Raw genomic sequence first — 24,197 nt, forward strand, 5'->3', positions numbered from 1 at the left:
TGGCAAGCGGGGGCCACTCTTCATCGCGGTGCACGGGCCTCTCACTATCGCGGCCTCTCTTGTTGCGAAGCACAGGCTCCAGACGCGCAGGCTCAGTAGTTGTGGCTCATGGGCCCAGTTGCTCCACGGCATGTGGGATCTTCACAGGCCAGGGCTCGAACCCGTGTCCCCTGCATTGGCAGGCAGATTCTCAACCACTGCGCCACCAGGGAAGCCCTACAATACCATTTTGATTACTGTGGCTTTGAAATAGATTTTAATGTGTAATATAAGTCAACTTACTGCTTTTTCTCAGAATTTCCTTGCCTACATTCTTCTGTTAATTGTTGTGGAAGAATTTGACAAAGAGTTTTTGTCAAGTTCTAAAGACAGGCATTGTCACCCAAGAAGATGACTGATGACTGATGACTGATGACTGATGAAGTGTCAGTAAGAATCATTACTGACACTCAGTTGGTATCTTAGGGAAGGGATGGAACTGACATCACCAACAGATGGCGCAGAAAAGAATAATACCTAACAGTTCATAACACTCATTATGGGCTAGGTACGGTTCGGAGTGTTTTACATTTATTATTTGGTTTCACCCTCAAAACAATTCTGTTTTTACCTCCACTTTAGAGATGTGGAAACTGTGGGTGAGTTTTCATTGCTTGCTCCAGGGCGTGCAGCTGGCACACCTTGGAGCCAGGACCAGAATTCAGACCGTCACCGACAGATGCTGTGCTCTCAGCTGCTGTACCTGACCACTCTCAGGTTGTCTGACAGTGCAGAGGGTAGAGGTTACTTAATAATTATACTTATATTTAACATGTCTTTCATCTCTATTGCACAAAGCACTTTTACATGCTTTACTTTGCTTTGTGCCCCTTTCTTTGTGCAGAACACATATAAATGCACAGCTGGACATATTGTTCTTATCAGAGAGTTTTAGCCAGGGTGGAGATTGACTCACTGGTTTATACCTTCATGAAGTTTCTCTCATCAAGGTGGTTTCTTTAGCTTTATGGTTTCCTTCATCATACACATTAAAAATCGTGGCCATACAGCAAAAGACGTTTTGTAAGTTAACAGGTAATTGAACATTCAGCCATGCTTATTCGTGGAATTATAATTTATTATCTTCATTGCTTAGAGAATTTTAGGAAAAAATATTGGGGGAAAAAGGGCAAGAACACAAACCAAAATATTAGCCCTTTTTAGATTTCACGGTGAATGTTTATTTCTACCTGGTGGGAGAAGGAAAAAAGATGTGAGCAAGATTCATACCCACCGGGGGTATGTAAGAGCTATTTTGAATTGCTTCCTTAATGGTAGCCAGGTTTTCTACTCTCTCCACCACTATGACCCTCAGGAAAGGGGCTGGTTAAAGTCCATGGTAGGAAGGCCAAGGACAAAAGGTAAAGGCAGTCTTCAACACACAGGAAGAGGTAGCAAACCAAAGCCCCTCCACTGACTAAGGGAATATGGGAAGAGGAAGAAAAGGTAGAGCCAGGAGGTCAGTGTCTCGGTCCTCGATACCGCTCCCTCTCTGCCTTAGGCTTTATCTCAGAGGACAGGTTTGGGGAAATAGGAACAGACAATATTAAGTAGTTTGATAGAGGCTGTAAGGAGAGTCCTGGTCATGTCCAACACGGCTCCTCACCCCTTTAGAGTGTACAACTCAGTGATTTTTAATATATTTACAAGGTTATGCAACCACTGCTACTATCTAATTCTGTTTTATCTAATTCTGTACCTGCAGCTTTTCCTAGCACAGCTGTGGCAGAGTGGAGCTGATAATAAGTCCAAAGGACCAGGCTGATGTTTCTGTGTATTTAATTAGGTGCTTCCACTGTTCATTCCTATTCGATACCCTCAATTCTGTATGTATCCCCAAAACTGGTTCTTCAGAGAAAGACACTATTTAGGTAGCCTCAGTTATGTGTGATGTATTATGTCAGACCCAAGGTTCCCTAAACACCAGTCTCGGTGGAAGTAGCTGGCTCATATATTTGAAGAATATACGCAGATGTCTTTAGCATGTTCATATAACTTATAAGGTAGTGTGATCTAAGAACTTCTTTAATTACTATAGTTTCTTTGCTCCATAATCAGAAATTCTGATTCAATGGCAAGCCCTCCTTTCTTATCAGTGAGTTGAATAGATGGGCAAAAGATGAACGCACACATTAGAGGCAGAAAAAGAGGATCTCATTTCCAGAAAATAGGATGATTTCTTGCAAATCACTTAGTCACTACTATGAGGAAATTCGAGGGGGATCAGAAGTTCTATTAACCTCAACACCACGGGAAGAGGAAAACATGGCTAAAGTGTTCCATTAGGTAGCAAACAGAAGAGAAGAAAACCAGAAGATGGGACCAATAGAGAAAGAAGAACAAAATATCAGGGTAGGCGGTGAGGAAAGAAGAGTGCAGAAACCTGGATGGACACAGCAGCAGCTCCTAACAACTGCCTGAGGTTCCACTCAGGTTACAACCTGGATCATATTGTTACTGAACCAGGTTTTTTAAAAATTAATTTATTTTATTTATTTATTTTTGGCTGCATTGGATCTTTGTTGCTGCACATGGGCTTTCTCTAGTTGTGTCAAGCAGGGGCTACTCTTTGCTGCGGTGCGCGGGCTTCTCATTGCGGTGGCTTCTCTTGTTGCGAAGCACGGGCTCTAGGCACACAGGCTTCAGTAATTGTGGCACGGAGCTTCAGTAGTTGTGGCATGTGGGCTTCAGTAGTTGTGGCTCACGGGCTCTAGAGCGCAGGCTCAGTAGTTGTGGCGCATGGGCTTAGTTGCTCCGCGGCATGTGGGATCTTCCTGGACTAGGGCTCGAACCCGTGTCCCCTGCATTGGCAGGCGGATTCTTAACCACTGCACCACCAGGGAAGCCCTGAACCAGGTTTGTTTTGCCCATGGCACAGCGTACCAAAACGCTGGGATGCTGAGGTTTCCAGCAAAGCAAACAGAGGAGGGAACAAATCTCAAACCCGCCTCCCCACCCAAGGCAAGGGGCTGGGGTATTTATGGGATAACTGCATAAGGAAGCAGGTTGGTCTGAGGTATGGGGCTCGTGGGGCGCGTGGGGGGCATGGGGAAAGGTGATTGGAAAAAGGTGCGGTAAGTGTCCTTCTGCCCAGCTGTAACTAATTACAGGCCTCTGCGCCTTCAAAAGGTCACCGAGAGGACACTCACGCATGCCCAGTTGAGGGGTTGGTCGTCCTATCCAGTCTTAATCAGCTCAGCTGGAACTAGACACAGCTGACGCCAAGTTCCTGGAAAACCACTCCCGCAAACATCTTATAGTTTAGGCTGCGAGCCGAGTCCTAAAACAACCTAGATTAGGGAAGGCAGGTGAAATGGATTTAACCCGTGCTTTCGATATGCTTTTAGATCATGTTCTCCTTTTAATATAAAACCAAGGCTGTTCATTTGAAATGGCTAGCTGTTTTAATTATTTAAAAACAATCGTATTGCTTAGCCACTCCAAGAAGTGGTGAAGGAACCAGGTTAGAAAAAGTCAGTGACACTGTATCTTGCAGTACAAGTTTGTGGAGCTTCTAGGAGCAGTTTCGTTAAGGTGAGTCCCCAGTGTTTGGAGGCAGACCCTCAACAGCATCTCGCTGTTAATGTTTCATACTAAGTTAAGATTCAGGAGGTCAGCACCACCAGGCGACAGTGCAAAGCTCCTGAGGAGATGGAATGAAGTGCAGGTGTTTTCCCGAGCTCTGCGGGACCTTCCAATGACACTTTGCTCTGACAAAGGCGAATTGTCGTCCCCAAAAGGCAAAAACTGAGAAATTCTAAAGAGACATAGGATGTCCTCTCATAAAAACCATTTATTGGCACACCAGAAATATCCATCTGTTCTAGTACAGTAGCTGTATGCATCTATAACTGCAATTCTGTGTAAACGACGTGTTACCGGCCACTAGAAATCTAATTAGCAGGATGAATTTAATAAGGAACAAGAGTAACTATGAGTCTACAGCGGCCCAGCCATCGAGTCTCACTGGAGAATAAATCATATATCAAATTAGTGTTGGCCTGCAACAGAATGTTTCTGTAGCCAAGAAAAACCAAGGTGGACACAAACAGGATAGCACCTATTCAATAAATCAGGTACACTTAACTAGAAAAACACCACAGCTGATAGAAATAATCTAAATAAAGTAAGCCCAAAAGTAAATTATTGGCTATTTACAAATATTACTTTTTGCCCAAACTTTAATTTGTTAGCTTTCCCATCCTACCTCTTCCCTTTTGTTATTCTTGTTTTTTTTTTTCATGGTGAATTTCTTGGCTCCCTGGCAAATATTTAGACAACTAACCAGAACCTCTTTCTAGGTGCTACATTTTCTAAAACTTCATGTCAAACAAAAGGATCTGAAGAGTAGCTTATATAAGTCTATCTCTACACGGAAGTAATAAGCTTATTATTCTGCTATCCATCATAGCAATGACCTACAATTTCATTTCCTCCCAAACATTATTTGAACAATTCCAGAAAGTTGGGATGTGAGTGGCAGAAGAGAGGATGGATTGTTCATTTGTAACAGGCACAGATAGTGAGTCTACACGGAGACAAGCGCATTAATCCTGAGAATGTGAATGCTGTGAACTGCAACTTAAGATCCTCCATTACGGACAATGAGTCCTCCTCCTTCCGGTCATTAATTTTTTTTCACATTTATTTTTAAGGCTTAGTATCATTGCAGCATTAACAAATAAGAATGCTGACATCATTTCTACCAAAGAAGGACTCTGTGGTGAATGGCAGCAGGTACCATAATTAAAATAGCACAGTTGAAAAGGCATTGAGTTGGTGTGTTTCTGGTGCTATGGCCAGAATGTATGGATTTTTAGCATCATTCTAGGGGATCTGAAAGATCTTACCAATGAGCCTCTTTGGCCCTTGTTTATTTCCTTCCTAATACTAATAACAATTTGTAATAATTTTATTTTTGATTTGTTCTCCTAGGACAATATAAGCTCCAGGAGGGCAGAGACCACACCTGTGTATTCACCACTCTGTCTCCATTGTCTAGAACAGTGCCTGGTCCAGAATCAGTTCTCAATTAAAAACTTGTAAATAAATGAACCAAATCATGAAGTCCCCTGCCCTGCCTATATTTAGAGACCTTCCAATTTCATTCAGTGACCAGATTTTCTGGCCTGTCCTAATGACCTAGCTGTCCTGTGAGCCTACCCCTCTGTCTTTGTGTAGTCGTGTTGCTGATATTTTTGTGCTTCAGTGGATAGTAAAACTTTTCATTGCTGAAAAGACTAGCTTTGCAGAGCTAACGCTGCATGAGAGGTCACAGGGCAAGAACATTCAAGAACATTCTAAACGGCAAGCTCCAAATTCAGCTCATTCTTCCTTACCTCTCCCTACTACCTACCTCTTTGACAGAAAGTTTAAGAAAAAAGTTATCAGGAGAATTTTCTCTTGGCAGTGCCAGTTCAGTAAGTCACCAATGACATGATCAAAGGAGAAAGAAAAGATAACTCACCTACATTTAAAAAAATAAGGTAAATAAAAGCAAAATCTGGCTGTGGAAACAAAGTGACATGGTGGGCTGTCTAGGTCTTCCGTTGGTTAGAATTGCTGAACATGGAAGAGAAAGCAGGCTTTACAGCAGTAGAGAGGCTGGAGGGAAAGGGGGGCTGCGGGGTGTGAGGACCAGCATCTCTCTCCTCCTCCCTCTCCCTCCAGCTCTGGCTGAGCTCCTTGCTGTTGCGCTCAGGCGGAGGTAAGAACAGGCAGCTGGCGCCTCCACAGCACATCTTTAGGCTATTGACGCTCTGCTCGAGTAGCAGTCGGGGACTGGGAGCCCCGTGTGAAGCGTGACCTGTGGGAAGAGACTGTGAGTCCCGAAGGCACTGCAGGATCCCCGCCTGCACCCCCTCCCCAGAGCACAGTGGGTGTGTTCCTCACTCAAAAGGGGATCTGTTCAGTTTTCTGTAACGTCTATTCTAGCAGACATTAAAGAGAATTCTAGTAGAGTTCAGCCTGTGCTAAGAACCTGGCCACCATGCTGGGCTCCCCAATCTTGGAGACACTTGATAATATGGTTCGCATCCACTTGCTTCTTCAACGGATTCTGGGGAGATTGTGTTCCTATGACTGAAGACACAGGCATTGATCTGCTTGTAGAAAAGCCTGTTGGCCACACGGCAGTGATCACTGCCATGTCCATGGACAGAAAGCAGATGTGCAGACAACCCTTCCCCTATTATTTGTCCACTAGTTATTCCAGTTAGGATAAGCCTTTCATTTAGGGATGGACTACATGATTGCCAGGTATGAAGAAACATGGGCACTTATTTAATATTTCACTGAATTTTGTCCAACCTCATACTTCAGCTGCACGGACCAGGCTAGAACCATTTCATGCACTGCTGTCTGTCATCTCTCCCCTTCTTGTCTTGTCCCTGTCTTCCCCAGCCCAAGAGTCTTTCTCTAAAGATACTCAGAACATCCTGGAAACCCCTAAAGAGCGTCGAGTACAATATTCTTTGCAAGGGAAACAGCTGAAAATGTGGAAAACTTTGAATGAGGGCTTTCTAAGACACACTTCTAGGGAAATCTATAGCTTTCTTTTGTCCAATGTAGAGGCTGCACTCTGATAGATTAGATTTCAGCCGTCCAGAAAAACCCATCTAGTTGCAGCAAGACAGAAGGGCAGAGGTCACTGGGTTGCAATCACTTCTACCGCACATACTGATAAACAACAATGGATTTTTAAAATAGCTCCCAAGACGTGGTTTTATATACAGCAAAAATCACCAGCAGTGTTTTGATTCTCAAGCCCTATCTACCCTATCGTAAGGCAGCTATTTGCTGAATGAGGGTCACAGTTGATGATGAGTTCTGGCTCAAGACGGAAGTGAAAGCTCCCGTCCCGGCAGAGGCTGGCAGGGCACACCCTCCTGCATGGCTCTGATCTTCTCTCCCACGGCCCCTCATCTGCCCCAGCTGCCACCTCCTGGCCCTTCCTTGCTTAAGTGAGGCCCCTCGTGCCTTAGAAACTTTGTCCCGGCTGTTCCCTCTGCCTGGAAAGCCCCACACAGCTCACTCCCTCACCCCCTTCAAGGCTCAGCTCACCTGTGACTACAATAAGGCCCACCTATGCTGACCACGCTGCTTAGGACGGCCACTGCCCTCCCAACCCCGGCACTCTTGGTCCCTTACCCTTCCCTCGGTCTTCTCGCCACTGGATATCGCCTTCTAACATACTATATAATTAACATAGCAATTGTGCTTATTATTCACTGTCTGTCTCCTATAACTAGAATGTGAGCCCTAACAGGGAAAGATTTTTGTTTTGTTTTCACTGATAAACAACAATACTCATAATACTTCAATAGTGCCTGACATATTAAAGGCACTCAACAGATATTTGTTGAGTGAACGAATGAGAAGAACTTGTTGTTTTTATTTACAATAAATCATCAGTATGTGTTTTCTGTCCCCGAAGCGCCTGACAGAACTGATAAGAGTGCAGAGAAAACGCCCCAAATTTCTGAGCGTCGTGCTAGCACTTCAGGCTCACACCTTCACTGCTCAGGCACTCACGGCGCTTTGCCTCAGTCATTTCATTTGTTTTCATGCCAGCTGACTGAAGAGTTTCCTTTCTACTAGAGAGGGATCTAGGGCTCAGAGGGACGATCATTAGCCAGCCACGCAGAGAATCCCATTTTCCCACCTGCTGTTCACTAGATTGTGTCTCAATATAACCGAGGGGCTTACGCCGGTCTGGAATCATCTCACTTGTCACGTCCATCCCACCCGGCGCCCCCACTTCCTCCGCGCCTCGGTCTGGGCCTTCGGTGGGCAGGGGCTGAGTTCGCTGCCCACGGGCAGCCTCAGAAGCAGAGTCTGCAGCTCACCTGCACGTTCCTGTTCAGGCTGACTGCCGGGAAGAACAGCCCTTCGACGTTCTCAAACGCGATGGGACCTTGCTGCTCGTCGTTGATAAAAAATGTCAAGGTTTTTCTATTTAAGTCTAGGAGGATCCCGATCGTGGCCCCCTTTGTGATCCCTCCCTCAGTTCTGTGGGAAAAGAAAACATGGGGTTTCACTTGCCTGTCATCATTCTAGAAGCTTCCCGTTTCGTATGGTTAAACCAGTATTTTTTAACTTGTTTAAAAGTATCGTTCCTCATCCCCACCCCAGGAGCCTTTTAAAACATTTTTCCGCCTAATCGCCCCTCCTCACTTACAATTTTAATACCGCAGATATACTGTGTATCTGCTTATGGGCTGTACGTATATCTGTGCTTTATATATATAAAAAGTAAGATCTTTTGCTCACTCCCTGGAAAACCAATTTTCACTCCCCTGTTGAGAATGTATAGGTTCACCGCGCTGCTCTGCTGTTGCTGAGAGTGAACTCCTTCATACAGGGTCTCTACACGCAGTCGCCTAGTAGAAAACAAAGCATCAAAGGCCAAGAGCAAAAAGTAGCCTTTGGGCTATCAGAGCTCTGCCTAGAGCTGGGTCTCACGCTTTGCACATATGGTGTGAATTAAACATCATTAAATACAAAATGATTTAATTTGAAAGTCAAAGAAGCACTTAAGCTGAACCTAAAACACATGCATGAAAAATTGGATTTGGGCCCTTATGCTATCCATGAAACAGAAAATCTCATTCCAGAAAGATGGTCATTTGGGGCATGCTGAATTTGAATTGAGAAGTTGGAGGCTCTTCATAAAATGGCAACACCGAAGAAGAGGAATCTCCTCTCTGTAAGGTGAAATAATTAATTATACTGTAGGAGGTGGAGTGACTGTCATTGGACCACGAATTGTGTCTTAACGCTTCCATTGATGGTTTCACAAAAGCCATTAAGCATGGATGATCAGATGCGTCTTTTTCCTCCTCTTTGAGAGCTAGCAATACTGAACTTCAGCCTCATCTCAGCAGAGCACAGAAATGTTAGGGTGTTGTTCTTTCCCCCGGCACGCAGAACACAGACTGCACATAGTGGTTAAAACACAGGGGTAACAATTTCATCTCAGAAATTCACAGCTTCAGCAACGAAGGCACTGGTGACGTGCCGTCTGTGTGCAAGCAGAGGTGTTCTGCCTTAAGAAAGTGTTTCTCTGCATAGTGTGGCAGTTGTGTTATTACTCACTCCTTCACTCCAAAATAAAGAAGTTAAAAGGAAAAAGTAAGCGTGGTACATGGCATCAGGGATCTGGTGACAGAGGGTTCCCCCAAATGTGAATTACTAAAGACAATGGCTTATATACATCTAGTAGGATTTGATATCAGGCTGGAATGGCATGTGTGCTCACTTCAAGTGGTGGTGAATAATACACAAGTGAATGCAGATGTATAGAAACTCTCCAAGGGAACAGGAAGTGAAGGCCCTAGGAGTCCTACCGGCTAGAAGAGGGGCAGTGGTGAGGATACAGAAGAAGCTGAGACAGTGGAGTCCACTGCCTATCACTGCCTGACTCACTTTCCTTGTGATCCAACTGAATACAACTGTATTTTTGTTTTTTTCCCAGAGACACCAATGAGAATGTATCCTGGGGAAATCTTTGAGAATCAGGTGGACCAGGATCCATAAAAGGCACTTCTCTACCTAGGAAATTTGTGACAAATACATTTGAGGAAGAAAACACAAACCAAATGAAAGAGGAGGTCTAGAAAAAATATGATAGCATGGGTTAAATTATACTTGCCTATATTTTGGTGTTAAAGGAAAACCTTTACCTTTGTTCTCTTTCCCCAGCAAACTGGGTACTCTGAATCCATACAATAATAAGAGAGTTCTTCAAGTATGAAACTCTCCAAATTGGCATCCATACGACTTAGTTTAATGAATGGCTACTATTCTGAGAGGTGGCATTGATAATAATCATAATAAGAAGAACAGTGGCTTCTATTTTTGGGTGGATGGGAGGCATTTTTGCATGATTCATGTAATCGTGGGAACATTTATGTGTGGAAAAACATGATTTTCCTAATTGGTGGATTTGCAAACCGATGTTCAGAAAAACTAAGTATCTTGTCCAACAGTGTTTCTCTGGTAAGTTGTAAGTCTGGATTTTAGAATCCTGGAAGGTTTTTCTATAATGCATATGCACGAGGATTCTTAGTTTCCAGCCCTGGGTGGAACGTAGCCATGAGGGACCTAGGAAAGTACTCATGTCTCTGTCATTATGCAAATAAAATAAAAGAAAACTCCAGGATGGACTCAGCCAAGAGCAGTAGGACTTCTGCTTAATAAAGATCGCCTGCCTGTCTATCTTCATGTTGTCTGTTTAACAGGTCTCTGAACCTGGGCTCTCGCTCTCGACTGGAAGCCAAGGTGAAGAAGGCTTGGCTGGGGGGTAGGGGCTGCAGGGTACCTGTTGGTGTGCGAGTTGTTGTGCATGAACCAGCTCCGGTTATTATCCACATACATTGCCCAGGCTTTGTCGTCCTTTCCTAACATCACATCCTTCATCACATCGATGCGAGCCACGCCAAAGGCAGGGTCTGGGTGGTTGTCATAGCGATCCACCGTGAGCTCCCAGTAGTGGACGCCTTTGGAGAAGCCAGTCTTCCCCAGCACCACCCGGTCATCGTAGCTACTGCAGGTCACAGTCAGGTTGTCATTGGAGAAGATGATGTCAGAGTGCGCCGAGCCAGGGTCAAAAGCAAACCAGGCCACTGGGAACAACAGAAAGGAGGGCGGTTACTAAGACGGACCCACTGAGCTCACGCCATAACGCACTCCTGGGCCGGAGAGGAGCGTCTTGTCCCGTTTTCATGCTTCCATGTGGGAAGGAGGTGTCCAGGGCCAGAAGGGGCTGTGAGTGAGCAGACGGGGGGCACTTCCTGGGAGCTAGGGCTCTCTGCGCCCAGAAGGAGACGGAGGACACACGACCGATTCAGCAGGGGTTACCTGGCACAGACTGCACTCCCAGCCAGGTGATCCGGGAGTGAAGTGGCATCGACTTTGGAAGGCGCAAGTCCCTTCACCCGGTGACTGGCAGAACAGTACACCAGAGACATAAGGGGAGAGGGCTGCGCTAAGATGCCTGTGTAACCCTGAGACGGGGAGGCTAGGAGCTAGAGTCCTAGATGGAGGAGGGATAAAACACACTCAGTGAAACAAGGAAATATCCCTTCTGCAGAAGTGCTCATATCTACTCGTTTGGAAAATTTCCTCAGTGTTAGTGAAAGCTCAAAAGCTCCAAAGCTATCAGCAACAGAAACTAATTTTCATGAGTGATTGTGACTTGGATGTAAGACAGGTTGCTTCCTTCACCACAAATGCAGTTTGCGTGTTACTCCTAAAACTAACGTGTAAAACGTTTTGGACGTTAGGTGCAGATGGAATGACGTCTTTGTACACAGCGTTGTACCCGAGTTCTAAATGTCACCTACCCAGAACATGCTCTGGACAGACGAAATGGCTGATTTATCAAATCTGTGAGCCACCTCACATGCACTTTGGTCTCTGCTATTTGTAACAGAATAAGGTTATTCCATACCTGCCAACAGCTTTTTAATATCAACTGTTGTCATTCCGAGTGAAAGGCATGGGAGAGAGAAATAGGAAGCAAAATTGACATTGATAAGAAAACATGTCTCTTTTGATAGACTAATACCAAAAAAGGGCTCAGTTCAAAACTGCATACACTACTCAGTTTAAAACCGTATCGGTCTGATTAGTACCTTTGCCCACAAGTGCTCTGCTTATAGAGAGTGCTTTGCATTGATGTACAAGAAATCTGGGGGAAAAGTAATCTTCTCTGAGGCATAAAATTTAAAAATACAGACTCATTTTTCTGCGTATGTGAGAAACTGCTATAATGGGATTTGAATGACAATTAGACAATTTTATTGACATAGAATAAGCTGTCACCCTTTATTTTGTGACGGGAGTGGAGCATACCAAGCACATAAGTAAAAGATGACAATGACAATAGGTATACTTGCCTAATTGAGAGTAAGGTGCAGATTGTGTCTCAAAATTGCATCCTATAAAGAGATACTACACATCAAAGCTATGAAAAAACAACCAGGTCAATAAAAATTATTTGTATACATGTAAAAAGCACCAGCTGAAGAGAGTCACCAGAGGCCTGATTCATGAAAAACCAAAGCCCTTTCTATGTTAGTTTACTTGCCTGGGTAAAAATTGCCTCTCTGCTCTTTCAAAATGAATAGTACATCTTTTTTGTTTTGTTTTGTTTTCATTTAATAAAGTCTCCTCCAATTGTTTCTAAACTGTAGAGCTTAAATTTTCATCATCTTCCAAGTTTAATCTTTTCCACAAAAGTTTCCATATTCAGAAGAAAATGAGAAAAATTCATCCAATTGAAATGGAGAAATCACTGAATCTTGATAAAACTCCATTCTACATCATTATTCCATGTACTTCTAACTCTGGTTATGCCCAAAGGCCTTTGCTGTGACTTGGGCTCAAGTCACATGATAATTATATAACTAAATGTGTAATGTAATCCCTATGTTAATAAATACAACTGGTAATTATTAATAATGACATGAATTAAATGTAGCAAATATGAGAATGACCTCATCTCTTTCTTAGATTGTTTTACTACATGAGTGCTTTTCACCTAAGGGGGGGGAGGGGGGATGGTGCTGATTGGGGTGGGAGTGACCTCAGAGATGTATTGGAATCACCTGTGCAACTTTTGCAACCATCTCCCTCTTTCCTTAACATACCCTTACCTACTCCATGAGAAGTTTCATCAGGGTGGATGAAGCAGTCTAGTCTTAAAATGTTCAAAGGTGTGTGAACTACAATTTCAAGTGCTGTCAGTGACTGATCTAGGAAATGTGTTTTTGATGAGCACCAGGGTATCTCCTAGAATGGATCATTTAATTTTTTTTTCAATTCAGTAAGGCCCTTATGTGCTAAATAAAGGATAATACACTGAATTAAAAGAATTTTAGAAGAATTAAGAAAGCACCTTAGAAAGGACTAATGCTTAAATTAAAAACAAAATGTAAAGATTATGATCTTACTTTTAGTTTTTTTTTTCTCTGGGATGAATTCATATGCAGAATAATCATTTTCTCCAACTCATGGCTGATACTTATGTTTAGTTGCTATCAATTATCACTTCAATTCCTATTCACAGGTTAGAACTTAGTGAGTACAGGACACCTGGAGTTTTAAAACTGAATCTCATATCCAGCTTTGGAAATAAATTTGTAGAATCTGAATAGGGCTTTTAAATTTTTTAAATGAATCATGCCTTGTGCAAGTCTTTTTCAAAACAAGTTTTCTGAAATCTTTTTTACACTACTTTAAACACACCATCGTACATTTAAGTTTCAACGATACAACTAGAACAATGGTGTCAAATACAGCCATCAAATATCCCCAAACCCACATATTTTATTCTTGAGACAATATACATTACAAAGACTATAACAATATTTCAGTACATTGGACACAAGTGAAAAGGCTTCCATAACAAAGCATGTTTAAAAGCCAATAGCGCACAGAAAAACAATAAGAAACATAAAAGCACAAAGAAAAATGTCATTTTAAAGAGAGCTTGAAGTCCCTGCATCCTTTTTGCACTGTCATGCTGTGGCCTTCTTCATTCCAGGATGTGGGATGAGCAAACAGAATAAAATAACAAAAAAAAGAAACCTTTGGAAATATGAAATGTGCATCATGTGTATCCCTGATTACAATATAGTCCTGAAGAGATCAAATAGGACTGCAGTTTAGATATTTTAAGATTCTATTGGCTAGACAGAGTTCACGGCATAGTATCACTAGTCCAGCTTCCTGAAATCAGCCTGAAGCCGTGTCACAACCCTCTTGGCTGTGGGAAACTTCGGGAGGCCAGACTTTTCAGTGACTCCCATCTTTGGGCCTTAGGCTAGTTGAGGGTTTCTGATTTAGCTGGTGGTGGTTCCTCCCCTTTGCTTAGAAAAAAATCAGCCATGACCCCGACTGTCTGACCAGTGAGCACAGGCTTCGGCAGGAAATACTTTCACTTTCTGCTCTCTGGTTTGCCTGCTTTGTATGATGCATTCTGCTGTTGGCAAGTTTTTTACTTTTATTTTTTCAATAAAGATCTCTTGAGTCTATGTTTAATCAGACACTCCAGGCTGGATGCACTGATCCAGTCTCCCAGACACAGCTGGTTTCCTGGATACAGCAGGGTTGGGTTGCAAACCTCCATACTAAGGCCACAGCCTCCACTCAGCCAGCACCTGTGCGTGCTATGCCATTGCATGTGATGACAGAGCAGGTTTCCCATGGTGGTACCAGCTTGTGCAAAAAGAACAACTTCACTCATCACTTTCCGACACCATTATATACATTGACCACAGCTCGATGGTTGGTCCTCACACCACACACACAAGAATGCCACAAAGCTCCATCATCCAAATGCTCCTCATATGGGAAGCAGGCCACAGACATAGAGACTAGCTCATCACACCCCCTGCACGCACATGAACGCCAAGAACGAAACAGGTATTCAGAGATGCCTTCAAGGCACAGAGATGGAGAGGAGAGGTCAGACGAGCTCAGCTCACCCGGTGCATTGAGAGACTGTAAAGAGGAATGCAAGCTCAGCTGATGGGGTGAGGGCCGGAAATCAAAGTAGGATCTCCTGGGGAAGCTGGGCTGTAGATTAAGGGTGGAGGAGAAAGGACTCATTCTACGGAGCGGCAATCTTTCCGAAGGCACTGGAAAAGGGACTGTCTGTTCTTCTGAATCTGTGTCTAAATGTAAGATCAATGCAAACTAGAGATCAGAAATCCGCCACCTGCTGTGCAGTTTTCCCCGAGACCTGCCTTACCGATGCACTTTCACAAAGCCTCATCCACCCCGTAGTTGCCAATGTGGTTTGAGACTGGGAGGGAATTCTCGGCAGGTCGCAACCCATGACCAGAGGATACTTCAAATATCACAGGCAATTGTTTTCTCTTCTCCCAATTTTTAGTGGTAGAGAAAGTATTAGAGGTTTCCGTTTAATTAAATATCTTTAGAGTTGAATTTAGAAACCGTAGAGGTAAATTTTACCCATTGATGACCAAAAGGAGATTAATACTTCACCCTCTCTAGCTCCCTTGGATATTACTACCTGTACAACAATGGCCTCTTAAAGAGTTTCTATTTAGGAGGTGACGATTTTGACCAACTCTTTGCTGTTCCATATTTTCCCTTTTGCCTCTTATTTTTTCCGTTTCTAAATGGACGAGATGGTTTTTCTATACCAACACACTCAAGACTTGCTCTTTGAATAGGAGAGGAAGATAGGGCTGAACAAGTAATCAGGGAAGGAGCCTTACCTTTGTTTCTGAATTAAGTTGAGACCCTAGGGATGCCCTTGAACATCTCTGGTTCTCTAACAATAAGCAGACCATGGGCAGTGCTGAGGTGCATTTGTGGCAAAAATGTCTTTATTTTCAGATAGTCAGGTCTGGCATGAAGATCACTATTATCCCAGAGTAAGGACATATCAACTACTTGATTTGGTTCTAACATTTAGAGTAATTTAGAGGTAGTTCCTCTAAATTACTAAAATCATTCCTTTCTCTTTTGTTGAACAATAGGTGGTTGTATGCAGTAGGGTTATCTGGTCAGAGACAGATGTTTTACCAATAGGGGCCTTCTTAGAGCTCAGTTTGATAGTGATAATTTAGGAAATACAGATGGCATGATGGTAGTATTCTATGTCCAAAACCACCAAGGAACTTTCTTCTCATTGAAAAAATAATTTTGTTTTGGTGGCCAGAGAGTGTTCCTGGGAATATTTTTCTGGTTTGAGTTTGTTAGCATGTTCCTCTGTGTTGAACACATCCTTATGCTATCCAGATACTGTTCTGCACATGCTCAGTGGAGCACGTGTGCGCAGAACGGGATTCTATTTGAAGAGCTCAGAGCAAGGGCATTGGTGGAGCATTTCAGTTTAATACTGCCAACCCAGTCTCATTTTCATTTCTGAACATATTAAAATTAGCTTTTCAGGCTTTAGACTTATCCTTGGGGGAAATTTTTTTCTTTTTCTTTTTTTCTTTTTTATAGAAAAGTGTAAAGCAGATTTTCAGAGAAAAGAAATGGCTACTTATGGAGTTAAGGCTTTGTGTTCCCAATAATAATACATTCCAATTTTCTTCTACCTAAACTTCAAATGGTTTGGGTAATTTGGCATGTGTGATCATTTCCTTGTTCAGAAATAATTTACATTATAATGATCTCAGGGGGGAATTAGTCTTTTAGTTTAATGGAAAAATTTGAAAGACAATTGCACAGCACCACACACTGATATGGGCTTCTTTTAGGGAGAGAATTTACAACTATATTTATCTCAGTAAAATATTTTTAACAAGAATTTGCTTGGAAATGTATTTTTCACCAAGTGATAATAATTAATTCATTATACTTAAAATACTTGTTGCCCTGAAAATTAAGGGAAAGGACATATATAGTAGAATGAATTTCAGAGTATATTGAACTCTCGAGTAATCTTCTGAAAACCAGTGAAAAGACATGTACTGAATCCAGACTCAGGGAGCATATCCAATCCCATCATACTCACCTTTTCTATTCTCAGCACCAGGAAGAAGCACTTAGAGTTGGTGATGGCACCACTCTGCGGGATGGGGCTGAGGGCAGCTATGGTTATTCATGGGATTAATAACTTGACACTAAAATGGTTACCTTTTCTATCCTTTTATGTAGATCCGTTATTTATTGATGACCCAATTGTCCCTGACTCCTCTCAATCTTGAACCATGCTCTCTATTCAAGCAAGCTTATTTAATATACATGTTACCCAATCACTCCATCTCTGTCTCTGAATTTTTCCCACCTATGGCCTCCCATACCCTACCAGCTGGGCTCTTACCCCATTTTCTCTAAGAAGCTCCTAAAAAAAAACTTCCTACCTCGTCATGAATATTGTCCAAATGAAGTGCAAGAGAGAGAGCACTTTCCACTTGATCCCAGCAGACTCTTTGTGCCCTTCCCCATGGGCACATGGTGCAAGTGTTGGGTCAGTTGCCTACAGGTCATCTAAGTCACTTGATATTACCTTAGGTTGCAGGATTCTTAGAGGGAAGACACTTATCTCGATAAAATCTGAGCAGCAGTCACAAGCTTCCCCTTGAAGTCCCCTAGGTTGAGGATCTCATGGCCTCCGGGCAGCCCCCTCCTGTTTGCAGTTATTGCTTACATTGGTCTGGATATATCTCTTTGGGAACTCGACTCCTTAATTGTAGCATTACTATCTGGGGCCCTACAGAACGGCGCGCTAGTTCTTCAAATATCTGAGAGCAGTCACTGGTCCCCTTTAAATCATCCCTTTTCTGGGATAAATAGAATCGATTTCTAACCTTTCTTCTAGGGTGTGGATTTCAAATCTTTACTCTCCTCATCGTGCCCCTCTGGACATGTTCAAAGACATGAACCAAAGACAGTAAGACAATATTGGGAACAGTGGTGCCACACCCATGTTTAGCCAAATCACACAACTAACACTGAGACTACACACAGCTACCCAAGAGTGTATTCTGTGTTATACCCAGGATGCAGGAAGGATGTACATCCCACTTCCTTACCTCTCCTTCAAAGCACAATTACTGAGATCTGGAGAAGGCTTTTCAGCCATTAATATTCTGTTAGTCACGACAAAGAGGAATTGGGTTAGTGCTTTTTTCAGAATACATGATATGAAGCTATGTTTCAGGTCATAGCTAATAACCAGGATAACTATTAATAATTTTTCATGTATAGGTCGCTAGAGAAAGAAAAATAGCCCCTTCGAAGATTTTTAATTTCTTGTCATGTTTCATCATATGCACTGATCCTGTCTGCTGAAGAGCTTTGCTGAGCAAAAGAAGTTTAGCTGGAAAGAGCAATGGGAAACAGAATGCCAATGGAATACTGGTGTGGCAGCTCCGGGCATAGCAGTAACTCTGGGACGGGGACTGCGTTTATACTGGGAGCGTGACAAGACACACTTTCCCTCAACTCTGTCAGTGACCATCACTCTCCTCTTGCCTTTGCCTGGACTGCTTTCCCTTCCCACCTGGACTGGCTGGACTCTGGAGTTGGGGCCTCTGCTTGAAAGAAGTAATCAAGAATTATCAAAGCAAAGATTGGCTGGGGACCACACTTATTATTTACTGACTTTTGGGTTTGAGGCAAAAAAAGAATATTTAAGTGGTGTGCTCCTTTTTTGCCTTATTGTATATTTATTTTATTTGTTCATTAGCAGACATTGCATTAGACCTGAGCAGCTGGGAAATGGGACACATGAAGTTGGGAGGAGAACTGACTGTATTTAGAGAAAATCTGTATCTTATACTACTAATTGGTTTTTATACTTCTGAGGGTAGAATTTCTTGACTGATTCCAACATGTACAGTGCACTAAAGATTTCTACAGATGCGGAATATTTGGAAATGTAAAGTACAGTCTTTGAGGTATTATTTTTGGAATTCAAAGAGGAAAGGCAAACTGACAGGGATTCCATACGCTAACCCAGCTTCTTTTGTCCTCTCGTAGAATTCTTGGTTATCTTCCTGTCTGGTAGTGAACAGCTTCATAACTTAAGCAGTCCTTGGACGCTGGTTCAACAAGATGGTTGTATTTCAGAGTACAGTAAGGCAAGATATGTCACTAAGAGCTGCACAAGCAGCGTTAAAGATGAGTTTCAGTTCAATTATAAACCAGCTGTAAAATAATTTGCTTTTGTTGGGAAGACTTTAAAAGAGACAAAGAAACGAATGAAGGGGTTGAGTGTCCTTAAATGATCTAATAAGCATCCAAAGTCACAGTTATGTCCCACTGGTACATAATTTACAATGAAAGGTGGTATTATAATCTTTCTTAAGTGTGGCATTAATTGCAGTTGAGAAGTGAGAAACACTTCCGTTCTGAAAAGCTCCTTTTAAAAGAAGAAATGAAACAGCCTCTTTCCACCCTTGGGACAGCTGCATACTCTGTCACCAAGTCCTCCACTCTAATTTAGAACACCAGGGCATTATTTATAAGGAACTATCATCAGAAGAACTGAAAATTCCTATATTTCAAATAGATACAAAAGATTCCAAAGGACTAAGCTGCTCCCCAGAGTGTCAAGTGCAAAGCACATTCCCCAAAAGCGAAAATAGGGTTTGGGTCCAATTTGGTCCTATGGAAAATCAGGCAATTCCCTGGGATGTCGTGCATGTTGTCAAAATTAAAAGGAGCAAAGCCCCTCTTTTCTGGGCTCTGAAAGCTGTCACGATGCCTCTCACCTTGGATTTCATAAAATCTACCCGGATTTGTTCAGGTATGGTTTACCTACCTTGAGGAATTTGTCCTGGAAACGCATATCCCTCTAACTAGATACTTTTAATTGGGGCTGCGGGGACGGCTCTGGTGCTCGGAGTCACGAAAACTACAGCCGAGGCAGAGTGGACCATCTGCTCTTCCTTGTGTGACCCTTTACCAGCTACTTCCTACTAGTGTTGAATTTTCAGTGTCACAGGCAACCTCTGAGACCCACTAGAACCCGTGGGGGAAGCAGGAGGCAGCTACGCCAGTCTATAGCGTTTCCTGAAATAGTAACAGCTTTCGGCAGTGATTTTGAAGAGAGAAGCCACAGAAGAAAACCAGGGGGTATTAACTGTAAAGAACTTAGAGGTCATCTGCTCTAAGTCTATAGTTTTAGAGACAAAACAATCCCCCCCCCCAAACAAAACCCTGAAGTCCAGAGAGATTAAGGGACACATCTAAGTCACACTGCCAGCTGTGATGGGATAGGATAAGGGCCCCAGGCAGATCAATTCCTGGTAGATAAAATTTGGGGGCTGACAAGGCCATTGCTCTCTTTTGTGCCTTGGAAATGTATAAAAGGTAAGGTTGATGCTATAGGCCATGGGGCACATTCCAGTGGTCTCAGGGGTGACCAAGGATTGTGTGGAGGACCTAATTATCATTCTCCACGCCCTGCATTATACTGAGGATGAATCTTTCTTGTCTATATAGAGTAGTTCCGTGGACTGTGGTGGTTAAGAATTGAAAGGCAAATATGTCACCCTCCCCTTTGGGATTCTGACCACACGAGGCGGGCAGGCTGAGATCAGATGAGGTTCTTTTCCCCCCACAAGGTTACATATTCTCTGGTGGGAAGAGGGTTGGGTGTGTGTCTCAGTACATTAAGGTTTAAGAGTACAGCACTTATCCTGGCCCCAAATCACTATAAAATATCTGCAAAGAGACTTTTGAACAGATGCATCTGGGGTCATTCTGGGCCTATATTCTGCCTGCATCACTGAATATTCTCTGGGTTATTTTCTATGATGTGTGGGAGAAGGAGCTATCACGCTGGAAAGGGTACTGTGATGCTGAGAGCCTAATGGGAAAGAAAAAGGCATTTTAATCTTTATGAATAACACCTTCTATGTCCCCTTTTAGAAAGCAGTTTCTAAGATGTGATTTCGAGAGTCCCAACCCTTTTGTTGTCATTAGATGAAACAATCCTGGAAAGCACTGGGGAGATGGCTTTTACGGCTGTTCAAGTAAGACAATGCTTGAGAGCACTTCTGCTCAGCGCTCTGCGCACCTGTGTGCAGAGAATGCTGCAATTTACAGCCTTATCTACAGCCTGATTCTCTCATGATCACTGATTATTCTCCCCACTTTTCCTCACAGTTGAGATCTGGAGGGCTGAGAGCTTCTGTGAATAAATAGCTCTGTGGTTTCAGCCCGAGCAGGGCTCCCCGTCCCAGACCTCACTTGGTGGGGTCTTTCAGGGACCTCAAAGATGTGCCTCTGACATCCTTTTCCTTCCCAGGCAGTGACCCATCACTGCCAGCTGAAAGTGTCCACGTTGGAGAGAAGCTCACCCCGGGGGGCTGGGGAGCCAGAGGGAAGACACAGAAAAAAGGACAGGACCCAAGGAGGTGCTTGGATATTATACTGGAAATGACAGTCATTCCCACATCTCCTTCTTAAAGCAGGAATATTATTCTTTAGAGCAAAAGTCTAACATGACTGAAAGTGTTAAAGTCCTATTTCTGCCTGGGGTTTCTGGATGAACATGTGAGGCAGCTACACAGTACTGCTTCTACAAGCTGTCTTCAGACATCTAGCAAACAGACTTAGGATAGTGTTCCCTCTTTCCCTCTTTTTGGTTGAGTGCAAAGAGCACTGTTTTAATGTCAGCATCAAAGCATACTGTGCTGGGCATTGGAGCTGAAAGGCCCAGGCCTGGCACGTCATTTATCCTCTCCCAGGCTCCGTTTTGCCATATGTAGAGTGGAATAATAATAATACTACTTTCCCCATAGAGTGTGGTAGGCAGAACAATGGCCCGTCAAAAACTCTCCATGTCATAATCCCCAGAATCTGTGACTATGGCACCTAACATGGAAAAAGGAACTTTGCAGATGTGACTAAGTTAAGGATCTTGAGATGGGAGATTATCCTGGACTATCCAGGTGGGCCCAAGGTAATAAATCACAAGGATGCTTATAAAAGGGAAACAGGAGGGTTAGAGTCAGAAGAGATTGGAAGATGCTATGCTGCTGGCTTTGAAGATGGAGGAAGGGGCCATGAGCCAAGGGATGCCGGTGGTTTCTAGAAGCTGGGAAAGAAACAGAACAGATTCTCCCTTAGAACCACCTCCAAGGAATGCAGTCCTGCTGACACCTAACTTTTAGCCCAGTGAAACCCATTTAGGATTCTGATCTCCAGAACTGTAAGGTGATAAATCTGTGTTGTTTTAAGCTGCTAAGCTTGTGGTAATTTGTTAAAGCAGCAATGGGAAACTAATACATAGGGCAAATCTGGAATGTTGCAGCAACAGAACAGAAGGGAGGTTTAAACAATAGCAATGGGTACAGAGGTATAAGGTCTATATAGCAGTATTAGGGTGAAGAGAAAAGAATCCCTATTTTTAGGACCTTATAGTAAATGGATAGCTTTTATACAATTCCTCGGCTAGATTTCAGTATCCTAAAAATATTTGCTGGCTTTCATATTGCTGTCTTTTTTCATGGAATCTTTTAATGGGCAATGAAGAAAGTTCTTGGAAGCTCTACACAAAATTACCATAGCATTTTTTTTGGGGGGGGTAGTTATACTGTAATTCCGTAAAGCCTTCTGATATACTTAATACTCCATTACCAAGAGTTCCAGAATATATACTGACTTTTAAATGTATTAGGTGGAAATCTTTCTAAAATGCATTATATACTTTCTGACTTTCTGAGCATATGCCACAGAACATTCTCTCTCTCTCTCTCTCTTTTTTTGGATTGTTCACAGTTTTTCCAGTTACCTTCCTTGCTCAGTGCTGCCAACAGCCTCAATTCACTTCTATATCAAATTCCTTTCTCTTCTAATGTGATGTTTCCGGTCTGCTGTGCTCTTTGCAAATGGGTCAATGAGCTCAGCGGAATTGTGCATAAAAAGAGTGAGAGCTGAGTGACAAGAAGGGCTCTGCCGTGAGAACAACGCAGGAGCTTCTGTGCCTGAACTTTGTCCTTTTTTTTCCTACCAATCACAGGTTATTGTTGCTTACATCTTGACTGTAAGATGACTACCTACACTGTCGGGTGGAAATCTTAGTTCTCGAGGGGTGAGGTGGTACCGTAGTTTTAGGCACTCTGAGCCAGGTGCCATGGAGTTCAGGGAAGGAGGAAGAGTAAAGCCCATGAGCACTGGGCAGGGCCACGCTGCATGCATCGCTGTGATCGTCAAATCGGCTCGCTCAATTAATGTTTTTGAGTGAATGAGGCTTCCTTTGCAAAGTCAGCTCAAGGCATATTTTGAAGTTTTTACCTTACCTACAGTTATTCCCTCTGTTAGGATTTCTCTCTCTCCCTTCTCTGAGAAGTCTCTCCTCCCCTTTAGATCATGTTCATTTTCCCTGTAGTGTGTTGTATTTCATGTAGCTATTAGATGTAAGACAATCAGAATGTTATGTCTATGAAAATACGAATTAAAAAACCCTCTGTTAGAAACATTTTTACTTTCAGAAGAGGCTGCTTGTTAGTCGAAATTAAACTCTAAATAATAGAATTAAGGTGATATTAAAAATGGAATGGCTCATACATTTCTGGTGTAAAATCTATCCGGAAAGCAATTTGCAAACATAGATCAAGGGCTTAAGAACGTTCATACTCTTTAGTCTGGTAATTCTACTTCTAAGAATGTGTCCAGTGAAATGATCTTTTTCGCAAAGATTTGGATTAAAGTGTATTTTTTGCACAGAAGATGCAACCCTGTGTGTTCTAATTCCCCGGAAGGATTGGTGGGCTGCAGCTCCTCCTGTGCTGAGAAGGCTGTGTGAAGCAGTTCCCTGGCTCTGAGAGCTGAGGGAAGTCAGAGAAAGACCTTTCTCCAGCCAGATAATAGTCTCAGTGAATTATTTGAGCACCAGGAATATTATCTTTGGTCTATCTTATTTTTTCTCCAGATTTGAAAAGAAGAAAAAAAAGTAGTCTGTTTAGATAGGTAGAAGGAAAATAGAGAAAAATGAACAAAAATTTTTCTGTCCTATTCTCACCCATGTCTATTTTTCTTTGGGGGTGGGGGGCAGGAGAATAGTCTCCCAGACACAGAATGAGCCCTAGAACTCTATGTATTAACAAGGCCTTGTCACATAATATTTTAAACAAATACTCTTTTGTAGATGGTTTCAGAGACTGTGACACGGCCATCACAGCTATTAAATGAATTACTTTAAAGATATATACAAACAGGTTGTGGGCCTTATTTTAAAATTTCATTAAAATTATTAATTGCTTACAGTTAAGTTTCTTCTTAAATCAGGGTAATTTGGTTTAGATCTGCAACTGGCCTTATTCTCATGGCTGTTTTAGGTACATTCCCAAGAACTTTGCTTTCAGGGAACTAAGCAAACTTGAACTCATATAATAATTTGTTTTCCTTTCCTTTTCCCTTTGATAACACATTCTTTATAATTCCATTGCATTAAATTATTTTTCATTGTTTTCCTGACTGATTCCCTTATACAAATTATGTCTTCCTTATGGTCCCCTTTCCTTCTCTCACAGTGTTTATCATAATCTGTAAATATGCAATATTTGCATGTCTATTTCTTTAAGGCCTGTCTCTCTTCCTAGACTGTGAGCTCCGTGACAGCTGGGTGACCTCTGCTCAACACTCTATACCCATATCAGACACTTATCAAATACTGCCCAACAAATAGACAAATAAATTTGCTTTTGAAAAAAAGG

General features: G+C 42.6%; 1 protein-coding gene across 10 annotated transcripts in view; it reads right to left on the reverse strand.

Moving 5' to 3' along the window:
- Positions 1–3,352: 3,352 nt before the first annotated feature.
- Positions 3,353–24,197, reverse strand: part of TRIM9 (tripartite motif containing 9) — a 104,241-nt gene continuing 83,396 nt past the window's right edge. For 2 of the 10 annotated variants that reach the window (XM_036843875.1, XM_036843883.1), the window contains exons 8-13: positions 14,532–14,720; positions 11,940–11,981; positions 11,492–11,515; positions 10,415–10,664; positions 7,887–8,049; positions 3,353–5,845 (exon numbers count right to left, since the gene is read on the reverse strand). In XM_036843875.1, coding sequence (XP_036699770.1) covers positions 5,783–5,845; positions 7,887–8,049; positions 10,415–10,664; positions 11,492–11,515; positions 11,940–11,981; positions 14,532–14,720 — 731 coding nt within the window. In that variant the 3' untranslated portion in view covers positions 3,353–5,782. Of the gene's footprint in view, positions 5,846–7,886; positions 8,050–10,360; positions 10,665–11,491; positions 11,516–11,939; positions 11,982–14,531; positions 14,721–24,197 lie in introns of all 10 variants that reach the window. The other 8 variants (XM_036843874.1, XM_036843873.1, XM_036843879.1 and 5 more) reach the window with 8 other exon arrangements.

The sequence above is a fragment of the Balaenoptera musculus genome, chromosome 2, assembly GCF_009873245.2.
Source record: "Balaenoptera musculus isolate JJ_BM4_2016_0621 chromosome 2, mBalMus1.pri.v3, whole genome shotgun sequence".
In the NCBI taxonomy this organism is placed as follows: Eukaryota; Metazoa; Chordata; class Mammalia; order Artiodactyla; family Balaenopteridae; genus Balaenoptera; species Balaenoptera musculus.